Source organism: Stegostoma tigrinum, chromosome 7 (assembly GCF_030684315.1).
Source record: "Stegostoma tigrinum isolate sSteTig4 chromosome 7, sSteTig4.hap1, whole genome shotgun sequence".
Taxonomy (NCBI): Eukaryota; Metazoa; Chordata; class Chondrichthyes; order Orectolobiformes; family Stegostomatidae; genus Stegostoma; species Stegostoma tigrinum.
Window position 1 is genome coordinate 19,108,554 of NC_081360.1, and position 17,969 is coordinate 19,126,522.

Below are 17,969 nucleotides of genomic sequence, written 5' to 3' on the forward strand. Positions count from 1 at the left end.
CACACATTGCTCACTCTTGCACACACAATCACACATTTCTCGCTCTCGCACACACAATCACACATTTCTCACTCTTGCACACACAATCACATATTTCTCGCTCTCGCACACACAGTCACACGTTTCTCTCTTGCACACACACAGTCACACATTTCTGTCTCGCTCATGCAATCACGTATTTCTCTCTTTCGCACACGCAATCACATATTTCTTGCTCACACACAATCACACATTTCTTGCTCTTGCACACACAATCGCACATTTCTCACTCACACACAATCACACATTTCTTGCTCTTGCACACACAATCACACATTTCTTGCTCTCTCACACAATCACACCTTTCTCTCACACGCACAATCACAATTTCTCTCTCACACACACAATCACACATTTTCCTCTCTCACACACACAATCACACATTCTCTCTTTCTCTCACACATTCTCATTTACATGCAAGTAGACACATGCACACGTTCTCACACAGAGCCATGCACACACTGTTTCGCTCACGCGCATGCACACACGTGCACACTGTGTCATGCAGACGCACTCTCTTTGTCATTCATTCTCTCACACACGGATACAGAGATACACGTTTGCACATACACACTGTTGGAGTGGAATGACCAACCGAATCACTTGACACCCAGAGCCTCTTCCACTATTAACAAGTTTATTGATGTAACACTGATGGGAAGAAACCCCAGGGAGTACAGAAGCTGCTTGACGAAACAATGGAAAGGCATAAACTTTTACTCATAAGTTTGCAGCCTGTCTTTGATTATTACAAACCAATCATATTATTAAATGGTTACATACACGTCCCGTCAAGTTAATCATGTGACTGCATGGTCAGTGATGGACAACTCCAGGGCTTCCTGTGATCTCATGATGTTGACCAGACGCCTTTATCGCCTACCTTTGCATTTTATTCAATTACATTCCAATACTATTGACTCTTGTCTCTGTTATTCAATCATCCCTGCTGCAGTATGGGGGCTCCTTGCTGATGTCTAAGGCTGTCTGTCCATAGGAATTCAGTTCAATGCTTTAGTATTAGTTTCTTGATTGTATTTAGAACTTTCATATACCTATACAGGTGTATATAAAATGCAATGACAAACATCTAAAGAATCTGAATTATTCACAAGATCAGGCTTTTTCTTCTAAACTTTACTAGACAACTTTGAACCAACTAATAAAAGTGGCCTCTTTCAAGGATTTTTTTTCCAAGGGTGTCCTTATCAAGAAATTCTGTGTTTAAAGCTGCTTTACAGGAATCCAATTAAATCCCTTGATGTTGAATACTTTAAAACTGCTATTATACCTATGCGCACGTGTGTGTGTATACGTGTATGTATATGTGATTACAATCACCAAAAGGGTCTTAACTAATGTGAGATAGCAAGAACTGCCGATGCTAGAGTCAGAGATAACACAGTGTGGAGCTGGAGGAACACAGCTGGCCAGGCAGCATCAGAGGAGCAGGAAAGTTGACATTTTGGGTCAGGACCCTTCAGAATGTGACTTTCCCCTTCTATCCCATGTTAAACAACAAACTTTAATTGCGAGAAGGGCTTCTCTCAGCGTTTCCCTTATCAAAATTGTCTTGGTGTAAGCAGTGGCTACATTTTTCCTTATTTTTAATAAGACTCACGTGAGATTCCTATGACACATTTCATTCTCTTATCTGGTTGCTAAGAGCGTGAAGGTCACAATTCTGACAGAGTAAATACCTGCTTCAGCTACCAATCGTCTGGCCATTTTTAGTAATTACAAACCACACCTGACCCTAACTCTTATAGAGGGAAGGGGGGAATAAGGGTGTTAGTGATGATAGAAATGTTTATATCTGGGGCAGTTTGTATCTGTCAAAGTGACATTGGTCTCCTTATTTAAATTAATTCCTCACAGTTTTTACTTCATTTTTTTGCCCCAGCACGCAGTCATTTTCACACAGGGACACACACGTGCGCACACTCTCAAGCACACACACTCTCACGCACACACACCCATAAGCACTCTCACACACTCGCACTCACACATGAACGCTCTCACATTCACACATCCTCAATACACTCCGACACACTCAGAGACACATATTCTCATATGCACTCTGTCTCACACATACACAAACACACATGCACATGCACACTCTATCTCTCCTAATATATATTATAAATGTATGCTCACAAACACCTGTTCTCGGATGTGCTTACATACACAAGTCCACATATACACAAACTCTGTCACACACATATGCACATGTACACTTCTTTTTCTCCCCGTCCTACCCAACACACATTCCATTATCCTGGAGCAGAGTCAAACACTACAAGGAGCCCCCTGTCCTGGGCTGCCTGTGTTTATCAGCATTCTCAGCCCAAACTCGGTTCTGGTGATATGCTTTGAGACAAAAATGATGTAATAACTAATTTGAATTGAACATCATTTTATTTGAATCTGAGGGAGGCTATTGAACTCATTGTTCATGGGTTGACTCCTTGAAAGAGTGATCCAATCAGTTGCACTCCCCTGCTCTCTTCCCTGGAAACATTCCCTGGAGGAGTATTGCAGCATTTAGACAATCCCCTTCTACATCCTGATTGAATTTGCTTTCCTTCTCTCTTCAGTCCAGAGCAGTCCAGACGGTAACCTGTTCTGTAAATAAAGTTGCTCCCTCTGGTTTTATTCTTACAGGAGCTAAGCAATTTCCTCTGTACTTGTACCTTTCTCAGCTCATGTCTTGTTAACCAGTCCAAAAACATTGTCAGTCCTTGTTTAACAGGGTTGGATGCTTTTTAGTAGAAGAGTTTCCACATCACTTGTGGTTTCTCATCCTCTCGCCAACTCCTCAAAGTCACTTATTCAATGATGCCATTCAAAACAAACATCTAAATCAGTAGTAAGCTGGACAGTCCATAGCACCTACTCTGCCAGTTAATACCATCATGGTTGATCTCATTACTGTTTGCATTAAAGGTGCCGTGATGTGCTTTGGCAGTGGTCCATCCATACACTTTTACTTCCTTCGGAGGACCGAACACACGGAGCGTGGGGGAAGGGTGTGCCACAGGGTGTGATGTGTTAGCTTTCGGTCATCCTCAGTCAGCCGGGCTGCTCCCAAGTAGCTGACAGTTTAGAGTGCAGCTGATTTCTGCAACGTTTGCTTTCAGCTGGCTTTGTGGCAAGTTTCCAAAGCCTCTGAGCAAAGGGTTAAACAAAGAGGACTTGGCATCCCTTTAAAGTTTGCAGGTGGACTGAAGAAGCTTGGGCTCAGAGTTGGCTCCCAGCCAGTGTGGTGGACGTCACAGACGGAGATCAGGCACAAAGGGCACTCCAACATAAAGAGCAGAAAGTCTGCTTACAGGGTTTTATGTGATGTTGTTGCTCAGTAATACTCAAAAGCACACCATTTGACGAGGATTGACTTCACTCTTTGGATGACAACTGAATTGTCTGTTTGTTTTCGGAAGCAGAGCTGGACCCCCAGCCATTAATTTTATGACCATGACCAACAACTTGAACAAGGTGAGGCGTCTGTCCACTGTCTCGTCCGTCACCAAACCTCAGCACTACACCCTAACCACCGAGTGGCTTTGGTACTGGCAGGTTAACACTGGAGAATGGATTGAATATGGTAAACAGGTGAGCTTCTGGTTGCTGTGTTGAATTACATGGACCATATTCAAAAGAAACATATCATCTGGTACTCTGGTCCATACTAGTTTGCATTAACATTCTCTATGCTTCAAATGACTGTACATTTTTGCCAATACCAGTTGATTGTTCTTTTTTTAAAAAATACTCACCCCCAAGAAGAAGGGTCTAGACCCAAAATGTCAGCCTTCCTGCTCCTCTGATGCTGCTTGGCCTGCTGTGTTCATCCAGCTCCACACCATGTTATCTCATTTCTTGTGTACTTCTGAAGTAGTTTGCCAATCAACTGACTCATCCCTCATATCCACATGGTTTGCTTTCTTCTGCTCTAGTTTCAAACATAAATAATTTACTTCCATTCTTGGTATAAAATTCTGTCACATTAATAGTCAGCTTGCCCTCCAGCCCCCATTCACACAATCTTGTGCATTCACCTTTCTCATCGCCCAGTACTGAAGTAGCTTGTCACACAACGGAAGCATTAATCGCTGGAGAAACTCAGCAGGTCAGGCAGCATCTGTGGACAGAAAGCAAAGTTTCAGTCCAGTGACCCTTCTTCAGAGCTGTTCTATTTTAGGCTGTGCTATAGCAGGTTCCTTGACGTACTACTCCAGAATACTACCTTGTATACGTGAATTTAGCCATTATGTTATTGCTACAGATTTGGTTTGCTTAGTCTAATGAAGATTGAAGCCATTCCGAACACTCGCCCCCTCAGGAGTAGGCCATTCGACCCTTTGAGCCTGCTCCACCATTCAATATGATCATGGTTGATCTTCCAACCCAGTACCCTGTTCCTGCTTTCTCTCCATACCCTTTGACCCCTTTAGTCATCTGCGCCTGGCCCTTAATGGCCAATCTAACCTCCCGGTCAACACCCATTTCAACTCACCCCAACCCCCACGCTCCCTACGACATGTCTGTCCTCTGTCTCCCACAGTGTCAGAGCGAGTCGGCATGCAAATTTGAGGAACAACACTTGATCTTCCAACTGGGAATCCTATAGCCCGGGGCACTCAACACTTGAGTTGCCAATTTCAAATGCTTTTGCCACCCTGCCCTTGGCTCCCTTTCCAGCCCTGCCTCCTCCCTTCCATTCCACCTGCTGACCCCTCCCTTCCAGCCACAAACTGGATTCATCCCCTCCATCGACCAACCAGCTCGTACCTACTACCACCCCATCCACCTACCACCACCATTCCACCTCCACCCCTCACCCCCTCACTCTTTATCGGCAGCTCCCCCTACCCCCACATCCAGTCCTGAAGAAGGTTAACACCCGAAACATTGACTGCTCCTTTCCTCCAGATGCTGCCTGGCCTGCTGTGTTCTTCCAGCCCCCTGTTTGTTCACCTTGGATTCCAGCATCTGCAGTTTTTTTTGCCATATATCCATCTCGGTCTTGAAAATATTCCATGTTTTGGCCTGAACTCCTTTCTATGGCAGAGGCTCACCTCCCTCTAGGTGGAGAAATTTCTCATCATGTTTGTCTTTTTTTATTGGCCCGTTGAGTTCATCTTGTGTTGTTTCTTTCATGTTGCATTCAGATGGTTTTTTCAATGCACCAATCTACACTTCGTTTGGACATGACCTTTCTTTACTTGTATCTGTTACCAATCTCTTTGCTGTCGCATCGTGAAATGTTTTGTTGTCTAATCTTCCCTGAACCCCCCTCAAAACTTTCTCTTCATCCTACCACCTTCCACCGGCTTAACAGCTCATAAAGTTTTTTTATCATCTCTTAGAATGGGCAGCAAACCTAAAACATTGACTTGTTTCTCTCTTTGCTGCCTAACTGCCGCTGAGATTCCCCCCCACCCCCAGCAATTTTTGTTCCGGTTTGCAGCACCCGCTGTGTTTTGGTTTTGAGCCAGCCTTTCTCCTCACCTCTGGTGTTATAATCTGACAGGCAAGTTCCAGTGCTGCTTCCTCAATCACGTCGACTGACCTGGAGAACCTGTATTTGGCGAACAGCAAGGAGATAGCAGAATTCCAGATCGACAAGCATTACTACACAGTGGACTTTGAAGGTACAGTCACTTTACTGTGAGGAAGAACTTGCGCCCGGTTCACAGAACAACTTTTCATTCAGTCTTTGTTTTCTCTAAAAGAACAATGGCTGGTCTGCATTAACCTTTCAGGCGGGCCTGAGTATGTCATAAGCAAATCTGTTTCGTTTATGGGGAGGTGATAGCCTAGTGATACTGCTGCTGGACTGTTGATCCAGAGACCCAGATAAACATTTTGGGGGACCCATCTTCGAACCCCCGCCACAGCAGATGGTGGAATTCGAATTCAGTAAATATCTGGAATTAAGAATCTAATGATGGCCATGAATCCGTTGCCAATTATTGGGGAATAAACCCCAATCTGGTTCACTAATGTCCTGTAGGAAAGGAAACTGCCATCCTCACCTGATCTGGCCAACATGTGACTCCAGACCCACAGCAATATGGTTGACTCTTAACTGCCCTCTGGGCAATAAGGGATGGGCAATAAATGCTGCCTGGCCAGCAGTGCCCTCATCCCGTGAATGAATAAAGGGAAGAAAAAAATGAGGGATGGATGTTGACCAAGACAGGAGGAGCTTGCCTGCATTTCTTTGAACCCTGCCACGTCCTGAAACCTCTTTAAGATGCTGCCTGTTACAAATAAACCTATTCCTTGCTGTGAACGTTTTCTGCTTGGCTGAGGAGTCTTGTATCTTGAATGAAGAAAATATGGTTTAGCACACCAGGAACCGGAGTGGGGACACGGTGGCTCAGTGGTTAGGACTGCTGCCTCACAGCGCCAGGGATCCGGGTTCAATTCCAGCCTCGGGCGACTGTCTGCGCGGAGTTTGCACATTCTCCCCGTGTCTGCGTGGGTTTCCTCCAGGAGCTCCGGCTTCCTCCCACAGCCCAAAGACGTGCAGGCTAGGTGGATCGGCCATGGATAATATGGGGTTGCAGGATTGGGTGGAATGCTCATCAGAAGGTGGGTGTGGACTGAATGGCTTGCTTCCATGCTGTAGGGAGTCCGTGATATCATTTCCATCCTCCATGGGGGCGGGTGAAACCTTCATCACCTCATCAGAAAAGCTGCTGCTGTGACAGCGCGGCACTCCTTCACCGCTGGGCTAAAGTCTCAAACTGAACTTTTGTGTTCAGCTAACTGTAGTGGGGACTTTACCGGGCACTTGTGCATTTTGACACCGAGCCACTACCTTCTGTGGTTTATATGATGTTTACCAACACAAAGTGCACGCGGCTCAGGTATACAAGGGCAGTGGGAGAGATCAGTTGTGAGCAGGAAACAGTGCCGGAAATCAGTGAACAAGGGCCAGCGCAGTGGCTAAAAGAACACATTGGTGTGACCATCTGCAGCAAGCTGCTCATTCTGCTCCCAAGGAACATAACATGCCCAGTTTCACGTGTGAAAGTGTCCACAGCTGAACTGGCAAAACCCGAAAAGTATAAGGGTCTAGGCCCGAAACATCAGCTTTTGTGCTCCTGAGATGCTGCTTGGCCTGTGATAATGGGAACTGCAGATGCTGGAGAATCCAAGATAACAAAGTGTGAAGCTGGATGAACACAGCAGGCCAAGCAGCATCTCAGGAGCACAAAAGCTGACGTTTCGGGCCTAGACCCTTCATCAGAGAGGGGGATGGGGTGAGGGAACTGAAATAAATAGGGAGAGAGGGGAATGTGGACCGAAGTTGGAGAGAAAAGGAGATAGGTAGAGAGGAGAGTATAGGTGGGGAGGTAGGGAGGGGATAGGTCAGTCCAGGGAAGATGGGCAGGTCAAGGAGGTGGGATGAGGTTAGTAGCTAGGAAATGGAGGTGCGTCTTGAGGTAGGAGGAAGGGATGGGTGAGAGGAAGAACAGGTTAGGGAGGCAGAGACAGGCTGGGCTGGTTTTGTGATGCAGTGGGGGAAGGGGAGATTTTGAAGCTTGTGAAGTCCACATTGATACCATTGGGCTGCAGGGTTCCCAAGTGGAATATGAGTTGCTGTTCTTGCAACCTTCGGGTGGCATCATTGTGGCACTGCAGGAGGCCCATGATGGACATGTCACCTGAGGAATGGGAGGGGGAGTTAAAATGGTTTGCGACTGGGAGGTGCAGTTGTTTGTTGCAAACCGAGCAGAGGTGTTCTGCAAAGCGGTCCCCAAGCCTCCGCTTGGTTTCTCCAACCAATCCCCCTCCACCAACACCCTCATCCGCCTAGCTGAACTCGTCCTCACCCTCAACAACTTCTCTTTCGATTCCTCCCACTTCCTACAGACAAAGGGGGTGGCCATGGGTACCCGCATGGGCACCACACAACCAGCCCAGCTCTTCCCCTCCACCCACTGCATCCCAAAACCAGCCCAGTTCTTCCCCGATAACAAAGTGTGGAGCTGGATGAACACAGCAGGCCAAGCAGCATCTCAGGAGCACAAAAGCTGATGTATCAGGCCTAGACCCTTCATCAGCTCTTCCCCCCCACCCACTGCATCCCAAAACCAGTCCAACCTGTCTCTGCCTCCCTAACCTGTTCTTCCTCTCACCCATCCCTTCCTCCCACCCCAAGCCGCACCCCCAGCTACCTACTAACCTCATCCCACCTCCTTGACCTGTCCGTCTTCCCTGGACTGGCCTATCCCCTCCCTACCTCCCCACCTATACTCTCCTCTCCACCTATCTTCTTTTCTCTCCATCTTCAGTCCGCCTCCTCCTCTCTCCCTATTTATTCCAGAACCCCCACCCCATCCCCCTCTCTGATGAAGGGTCTAGGCCCGAAACGTCAGCGTTTGTGCTGCTGAGATGCTGCTTGGCCTGCTGTGTTCATCCAGCCCCACACTTTGTTATTGAGTAAAACAGCCGCTGGCCAGCTCGAAGCGTACCATTGTAAAAAGCCTCCAACCAAAACAAAAGGCAGTCACCTACTGAGTCTAAAGCAGACGAGGACTGTTTCACTTAGCCACTGTTTCTGTTTTAGCAGCTGAAATGTTTGTGTGTAAGACTTTTTGTGCGTGAGTTAAATTGGCGGCATTGTTTTCCTTCTCGTGAAGCAATGATCCAGACGAACATGCTTCTGGGAACGTGCAGGGAAATCCGGAGGAGACCTCGGTTTATATCGGAGCAGGAAATGGAAAGGCAGATGTACAGGTACTGACACACAGGCTCGAACATCCCCCAGGCAGCTGGAGATCTCATGTATTACTTTTGTGCTCCTAAGATGCTGCTTGGCCTGCTGTGTTCATCCAGCTCCACACTTTGTTATCTTGGATTCTCCAGTATCTGCAGTTCCCATTATCTCTCTCCCTGACAATCACTCTGACAGCCCACCCTCCACTGCCCACAGTCACTCTCACTGAATCCTCCCCACAACACAGCACCTTCACCAAAGGCACCCAATCTCCCACCTTACCGGACCCCTTCCCACCCTTGCCACCGGAGACCGTACCTTGCTTTCTCTCCATACCATTGACCTATGCTGGCTCCCAATTCGCCAACGGCTTGAATTTAGAATAAAATCCTAAAATGTTCACCCCCTCCCCCGTCTTTGGTCACTTGATATACTCACCTCCACACTTTCCTGCTTGTCACCCTTATCCTCAGTTCCCTGATAGATCTGGAAATCTGTCAATCTCAGCCTTCAGTATTCGCTGTTGGACCAATCCCAACCATCTGGGGAAGCAACTCCCAAATATTCACAACCCTCTGAGTGAAATAATTTCTGCTCATGTCAGTCCTTAATAATCGGTCCCCTTTTCCGAAACTGTGCCCCTTTGTCCCAGGGATGTCAGGGGGTTGGGGGGTGGGAAGGGGATTTGTTTGGGGGGAAGGGGAATGATTTTGTACTGTCAAGCCCCTTCAGAAGGTGTTACATTTCAATGAGATCACCACTCATTCTTCTAAATCCTCGAGAATACAGGTCTAATTAACTCAGCTTCTCAGCATTGGAGGAACGTCCTCATCCCAGGAACCAACCTAATGAACCTCGACTCCATCTCCAAATCAAGTGTATTGTCCCCTTAATACACAGGTCAACGTACTCATGGTGTGCTTTCACCAAACCACAACCGCAGGAAGTGCTACATTTGTCCCCACACCTCCTCCCTCACCCCCATCCCAGGCCACAGGATGACGTTCCATATCAAACAGATGTTCACCTGCACATCTGCCAATGTGGTATATTGTATCCATTGTACCCGGTGTGGCTTCCTTTCCATTGGGGAAACCAAGCGGAAGCTTGGGGACCGCTTTGCAGAACACCTCCGCTTGGTTCGCAACAAACAACTGCACCTCCCAGTCGCAAACCATTTCAACTCCCCCTCCCATCCCTCAGATGACATGTCCATCATGGGCTTCCTGCAGTGCCACAATGATGCCACCCGAAGGTTGCAGGAACAGCAACTCATATTCCGCTTGGGAACCCTGCAGCCCAATGGTATCAATGTGGACTTCACAAGCTTCAAAATCTCCCGTTCCCCCATCGCATCCCAAAACCAACCCAGTTTGTCCCCTCCCCCCACTGCACCACACAACCAGCCCAGCCTGTCTCTGCTTCCCTAACCTGTTCTTCCTCTCACCCATCCCTTCCTCCCACCCCTACCTACTAACCTCATCCCGCCTCCTTGACCTGTCCATCTTCCCTGGACTGATCTATCCCCTCCCTACCCCCCCACCCCTACTCTCCTCTCCACCTATCTTCTTTTCTCTCCATCTTCGGTCCGCCTCCCCCTCTCTCCCTATTTATTCCAGTTCCCTCTCCCCATCCCCCTCTCTGATGAAGGGTCCAGGCCCGAAACGTCAGCTTTTGTGCTCCTGAGATGCTGCTTGGCCTGCTGTGTTCATCCAGCTTCACACTTTGTTATCAGTGTACAATTGAAGTCACTTTTCTCAGTTTTAGTCCAACCCCCTTGTATTAGAGGTGCAAATTGCAATTGTAAATGCCCAATTTTATTCTTTCCGAACTTTCTGAGCCAAAAAACTGAGTCTTACAGAGCCTCACCTACAAACATTGGAGTTATATTGATTACCCTGTTTCTTTTGAGTATTATCTTTGTGCATGTCTTCCCCATTCTCGTACAAATGGAGCTGTCCTTATCATTAATCGTATTTAAACCTCTGAGGAGGCAATGAATAGTTTGATGCCCCTGGTGGGAAATTTTCTGATCTACCCGTTCAGAGATGTTAGTGCGAACCTCTGGAACAAGTGGGACTTGAATCTAAGCTTCCTGGCCCAGAGGTAGAGCCATGACCACTGTGCTACAAGATCCCTCCTTGACACTCCTGGTAAGTTTGCTGACTGTGTTTGATGGGTATCATCATATGACTGCCCACACACTCAGCACTTCCATCATCACAGAGCCCTGCCTTCCTGCACAATTGGAAAGTGAATGAACTGCTCATCATCTGATTGAATGAACCTTGGCAATCAGTCACAATAGCCTTTGTCCTACGGTCCCTTGTTTTTATAATTAATGAACAAATGTACAAAAGAAAAGAGAAAACTCCATTTATTTTCATGTCAGCACAATTTTTTTTTCTGTCCTGCATTGCTTACAACAATATCCTGGAGATTAATCTTTGAGATGGGCTGCGGAGGTGACACTTAGACACTGAAAAGAGACAGGTTAAGTGAGTGGGTAACAAGAGAGCTGCGGAATATAATGTGCGAGTTACTCACTTTGGTCCTAAGAATGAAAAATGCTGAATGCTTTGTTAAAACTGGAATGATGATGTCCAATGAGACTTGGGTGTACCACACCAGGAACACACAAAGTTAGCATGGAGGTCGAGCAAACCATGAGGGAAATAGCCTAACTCATAACCCAGAGACCCAGATAACATTCTGTGAAGCTGGGTTCAAATCCCGCCAGGGCAGATGGTGAAATTTGAATTCAATAAAAACCTGGAATTAAAAGTGCATTGTCAATTGTCATCAAAAACCCATCCTTGTTCAATAATCCTCTTTAGGGAAAGTAACTACCATCCTTGACTGGTCTGAAATTACCTCTAGCAGGCCATTCAGTTGAACTGATCTCAACTCTCAAAAGAGGCAATGAAGATGGACAACCTGACATCGTTGTGGGGCTACCCAAACATTATGGGCTGCAGTGGTTCAAGCAAGCAGCCCTCCACTGCCTTTCGAGGGCGTCTACAAATGGGCAACAAATTCTGGCTCAGCAAGTCACACCCACATCCTGTGACTGAATTTTTTTTAACAATGTAGGAAAGCAAATGGCACATTGGCCTTTATTGTAAGAGGATTGGAACACAAGGGTAAAGTCTACGTTACGGTCGTACAGGGTTTCATTGAGCCTGTAGCTAGAGTACTATGTGCAGTTTTGATCTCCACATCTAAGACAGTGGGGGAGTGATGCAGTGGATTGTGCAATAAATTGACCCCTGGGATGAGAGACTTGTTGTTTGGTGGCAGGCTGTGCAAACTGGGTCTATGTTTTGAGATTTGATCTTGGTGAAACACACAAGCTTCTGAGGAGGCTTAATAGGGTAGACACCGAGGCTCCTGAGTGGAGACTCTTAGAAAAAGAGGAACAGACTCAGAATAAGAGATCAATCGTTTTGGACCTTTTTGAGATGAGGAGAAATTTCTTCACTCAAAGGATTGAGTGTTGTTGGAATTCTTGATCTCCACCACTGCACGCTTTTTACGCTGAGAATTCTTGGTTCCTCACGGACTTGAAGGATAGGGAGGAAGAGTAGAAAAGAGGACTTGAAGTTAAAGACTAGCTACAATTGTATTGAATGGCAAAGCAGACACAACACGCCATATTCTGTCTTCCTATTTCTAAAGGTCTTACTTCCTAGAGGGCTGTTAAACATAGTCCTTGTCCATCCAGCTAATCGACCAGAGAGGGGGCTATAGATCCTTGATGTATTGGATTGAAACAGACTGATTTGTAACATTCCTCACACATCATCAATGACTGTGGCCACTGGCAATATGCTAGTTATCTTACTGCAAAACACAACTGGTCAAGAACGCCATCTGTAAGAAATAAAATGGCTCATGATTCTCTAAGCAATTCTAACATGAGAGCTGGGCCAGGTAGGAGGAATCAGGAAGCACTTTTTCATACACAGGCTGATGGAAATCTGGAATTCGCTCTGTCAAAGGGCTGTAAAAGTCAAACGCTGATCTCACATTTGAGATCTACAGATTTTTGTTTGGTCAGGAAATAGTTTCGAGCAACTTGTGGATAAATAAAGTTGACCTGTGACCCCCACCACGATCCAAGTGAATGGCAAGACAGATTTGAGGTGTTGGATGTCATTGTCCTGTTTACCCATTTTATAAAGTACAGTAATGGCCCAAATGCCATTTGCTGCTTGGGGGGACAGCACGCTGCCAGTTGGAGGCTTTCAAGGGTCATTCTGAAAATGTCTTTCGCTTAACTGCTGCCTCTCCTCTTACAGTAATGACAAGATCAAAGATGGGCCAGCTCAAAGCACAGCCATTCCAACGCATTGGGAAATGTCAGCTCAGCCATCTCATGGGTATAAGGTAAAGGACTATCAGCTGATGGAGCATTGCAATTCATGTTGCACTCACTATACTATAGGAGAAGAACAGAATTTAAGGTAATAAAGCTCTGAAGGAGCACACAATAAAGGTTTGCATTCATGTAGCACGTTGCATTACTCCAGCATGTCCTGAAGCACTCTACTGCCACTGGAATGGCTTTTGAAGTGTATTCACTGCTGCAATATATGGCAATCAATTTGCATGGAAGTGCTTTCTAAATGCAAAGTCTTTAACTGGGGGACAGTAGACATACAATGCTAACCCTCTCACTCACGAACCAGATTTGCTCATTAACCAGAGATCACAAAGTGCGGAGCATGAAGAACACAGCAGGCCAGGCAGCGTCAGAGCAACAGGAAAGCTGACATTTTGGGTTGGGACGCTTCAACAGAAAATTTTCAGATTTCCTGAAGCAGAATCCCAACCCAAAACGCCAGCTTTCCTGCTCCTGTGATGCTGCCTGGCCTGCTGTGTTGTTCATGCTCCACACCTTGTGATCTCTGACTCAAGCATTGGCAGTTCCTACTGTTTCTCGCTCATTAACCAGATTCGCTCATTAACTAGTTAATATACACTGCTAGTCATCAGGCCTATTTAGCAGATTCACCATTGACTAGTCCATCTCCCTGATTAACCAGACTCTTATTTGTAGTGTCATCGTAATGCTCAATAAGTATTTCCATTTTAAAGCTGTCATTAAAACGAAACAAATGTATTCAACATTGCTGTATTTGAATGTGCTCTGTTCCTCGTGCTCTGAGACTCTGATCTTGGATTCATTCTCTCTGCAGCTGGTTCGAGTGCCCGAGTCTTCAGAGGAATATAAACAGGTGCAGACCCTCTTTCAGAGGACCATGAGGAACGGCGTCATCCAGAAAATTGAGCGAGTCCAAAACCTGGCTCTTTGGGAAGTCTTTCAATGGTTTGTAAAAGGAAGACTTGCATTTCCATAGCACCTTTCATGACCCTGGTCCTCTCAAGGCTTTTTCTGGTCAATTAAATGGTTTCGAACTTTACTCATTGTTGTGAATATCATAGGTAATGGGGGCAAATTTAAATTATGTTTGCCCTTTCCTTATTAAGCCTGAGGCAGAAAATGTTTGACACATTAGAAGCATATCTTTCCTCCAGTCTCTTCCAGGAAGGTCACAGGAGGTTTTTTCTTGTATTTCTGAGACAGGCAGAAGGAACAAATGAAGAAAAAAAACGGTGGTAAAGCCGTGGATGAGAGACAGCTTTTCTATGGCTGGGATTCCTCACCTATCTCAACAGTTCTCAAGGAGAACTTTGACTGGAGGACGTGTGGGACACATGGCGAAGGATATGGGAAAGGTAACAGGCAAAATCAGTGTTTCACCTTGAGTTTCTGTTTACATCTGCAGCTGACACAACATGCCTGATAACTCGTGACATGGGCATTGTTATACAGCATGGATGTAGTTAATCTATGGGAAAGTTAAAGAAAGGAGTTGCATTTTATTTTTGGTTTGCTTGAGCTCTGGACTTCCCAGATGTATTTCATAATTTATGACCAGCAGCGCATTTATTAGTGGGAACAGGTAAAATTGACTCTTAATAATTACCTCCCTTAAATCGAACACTGGACACTGTTTGACATATGTTTGATTTTTTTAAAGAAAGTTGGTATGTGACAATTAGAAACACGGATTGATAGGGAACAGACTGACAGAGTGCATTCAGAAACATTACTAACCAATCCCACATGTCCCGGTCTGGGAACTGCAACTTTCTTTCTCTCTCTAGTATTTATCCAATCCCCTTTCCAAAGTGATTATTGAATCTACTCACAATGTTCTTTCAAGTACTGCGTTCCAGATAAAGTAACTGCCTATGCTTTTTAAAAACAAAACCCCTTTGTCTTCCTTCTGATTCTGCTACCTGAAATCTATGCCCTCCCCGTCTGGTAATCGACCTTTCCACCAACAGAAACTCCTTATTTCCTGCATCAAACCCCATTCTGAGCACGTCTATTAAACCTCCTGCTAACATTCTCTTGTGCTAAGGAGAACACCAAGCTAGTTTAGATCATTGCACACCAAGCATTCCCAACCTTCATGCATTTTCAGCAGAGGTGGTGTGACAGCTACCTGTACACAGTGCTTCTGGGTATACAGGAGGACAGTTAGCTCATACTCACCCGCTTGCATAAAAATATATACGAGGCACAGGTAGAAGGGTTGAAGATCTAAATTAGGTCTACAAATGCACAGGTCCCTAAAAAGCTAGGATAACCCCCCAAAAGGCAACCCAAAGCAGCACCTTTTTTATCAGGAGAAAGGCACACATGTAGAACGTGAAGTTGCTGAATGTAAGTAAAAACCGAAAAGAAAAACTGCAGATGCTGTAGATCAGAAACAAAAATAGAAATTGTTGGAAAAAGATCAGCAGGTCTGGCAGCATCTGTGGAGAAAAATCAGAGTTAACGTTTCGGATTCCGTGACCGTTCCTCAGAAGTCGTTCCTTGGGGCGCTTTTCCATACAGGCTTCAGAGATGCAATGCTGTGCTTTCAACCCCTCCCTTCTCATCGTCCAAGGCTCTAAACACTCATCTTAAGTAGAGCAGCAATTTACTTGTCATTCTTTTAATGTAGTATTGTGTCTGATATTCACCATGTCGTCTTCTCTACATTGGATGGGGGGGGTGGTGGTGGGGTTCAGCACTGACTGGGTGCTCAGTGAAGCTGAGAATGACCCTGAGTTTCTCGAGGCCTGTCATTTTTATTCTCTGTTGATTGGGCTATAGTGAACTCAATGTGGACTTCAAAAATTTCTGACTGTCACCTCTGCCCTCATGTTGTATCGTGTCTCTTTGCTAGTTTGTTCTTTGTTGTATCTTTCTTTCTTTTTTGCTTTGTATTCTGACTTCAGTTGGAGCATTTTGACCATCCTGGGCACCACTGTTGAGAAAGGGTCCCAAAGCCTGATGGAGGAGGCCCAAACAGGAGCTATCCTATCAGCCTGCCTTTCACACCCCCCCCCCCCCGCCCCCGGCTTGTTTCTTTTTTTATCCTCTACTTGCCTTCTTACCACTCCCTGTTGCCTTTCGCCTTTTACCATTTAACCTCTCCCTCTCTCCATTCTATCACAGACCTTCCCTTCTGCTTTCTCCAGTTACCTCTTTTTATACGCTTGTGAATTGGAGGGACCATCTTTACTAACCTGCCCGGCTACCTCGAGACATTTGTTTGTGTACGTTCCCAGATATCTCTGTTTCTGCGCTGAAATTTCTAGGGAGAATGAAAATGAACAGAGCTTCCTCCTAACCACTGCCTTGGTGTGTGTGTGTGTGTGTGTACCGAAGGGTGTGTGCAAGCATGTGTGCATGGGCGTTTCTTTGTGCCTTCTCATGCGTGTGTGAATTTTTATATCCTGTGCGTGTGTGAGCTTCAGAGTGTTTTATTTCCCTGTGCTTTGGTCGTTTGAGGACACGAGGAATCCCTGCTGTGTTTGTCCGCATGGTGACTGGGTGCACGCTGGCAACTGAACTAAACCCTTGCCCACTTCATTACCTTAAAGAGGGCACAGTCCTACGGGGAGGGGGCAAGTGAAAGAAGATAAGAGGTGAGGAGAAGATTTTCACACGTGAGGGTAGATTATCCTTGTGGGTGGTGAGGAATGGTGCAGGGTTACCAGCCTGGTGGTCCATCCATTGCAATGTCGAAAACCACCCCCAGCTCTTGGGAGGCAGGTCCACTTTCTGAAATGCAATCCCGTTGATCAGGTTTTTTATTCGTTTTGTGTGCAAGCTCTGATCCAGCAGCTTTTAGCTAGCTCATTGCACCAGTGAGGCAAGACTTGGGAAGGTTGTGTTGGGTGGTTATCTGAATCTGTTCCAATTCTGGGACTGCATCTCCATCAGAAGGTGCACAGCCTGTGGACTGGTCAGATGCCCACACGGTAAAAGAAAAAGCAGTTTCATTTCTGTCTGTCTTTGTTCACTGCTGTGTGTGTGTGTGTGTACTTAACAATGGTCTGTTCCATCGATAGGGAGTTACCTGGCCAGAGATGCATCCTACGCCGACAATTACTTCTCCGCCGCCACAGCAGCCACGAAGACTATGTTTCTGGCGAGGGTCCTGGTTGGCCAGTTTTTCAAAGGAAACGCAAAATATTGTCGGCCACCTTCAAAAGACGGCTCGTACACCAATCTGTATGACAGCTGCACTGACGATGGCTGCAACCCATCAGTCTTCGTCATATTTGAGAAGCACCAGATCTATCCAGAGTACGTCATTGAATACAGCAACAAAGTTGGCTTCTTTCAGTGGATAATGGGAGTCATGTCAGGAAAGTCAGCGTCAGCCAAGTGACAGCAGCTTGTATGTCCATCCTCTGTGCTGCTGTTTACACATTCAATCTCCTTAATTCAGTTCATCAATGCTTTACGGTTAACCATTAATCACTCCAAATGGGCATTCAATCAGTCTGGACAATCAAAATGATCATTTTCTTGTTGGTGGCTATACAATAAGCAATCAAATAATTTACAATAACTAGACTTACAACCTCCTCAATGTTGCTTTTCTACTCATGTTGACAGTGTGCTGAAATTTTATAAATCATTGGTTACTGTATAAAACAATGGCTATGAAAGAGTTAATGTTCATGCTGCAAAAATCCACCCAATCTGGTAATGTCACAGTCTTTTGGTATAGACAGTTGAGTTCTGCATGGCTAGTTGAAGGGAGCTGATGCGTTCAGTACAGCTCCTGAGAGTCTTTTATAGTGTTTATGCCTGACTAGTAATGTAATTAACACTGATTGA

At 45.8% G+C, this 17,969-nt stretch overlaps 1 protein-coding gene across 1 annotated transcript in view; it reads left to right on the plus strand.

Annotated features, from left to right (window-relative positions):
* The window catches only part of LOC125453955 (protein mono-ADP-ribosyltransferase PARP12-like), a 39,942-nt gene extending 21,973 nt beyond the window's left edge, over nt 1-17,969 (plus strand). The window contains exons 6-12 of the mRNA XM_059647660.1: nt 3,483-3,651; nt 5,573-5,693; nt 8,697-8,793; nt 13,075-13,162; nt 13,975-14,105; nt 14,364-14,515; nt 17,192-17,969. Coding sequence (XP_059503643.1) covers nt 3,483-3,651; nt 5,573-5,693; nt 8,697-8,793; nt 13,075-13,162; nt 13,975-14,105; nt 14,364-14,515; nt 17,192-17,514 — 1,081 coding nt within the window. The 3' untranslated portion in view covers nt 17,515-17,969. The remainder of the gene's footprint in view (nt 1-3,482; nt 3,652-5,572; nt 5,694-8,696; nt 8,794-13,074; nt 13,163-13,974; nt 14,106-14,363; nt 14,516-17,191) is intronic.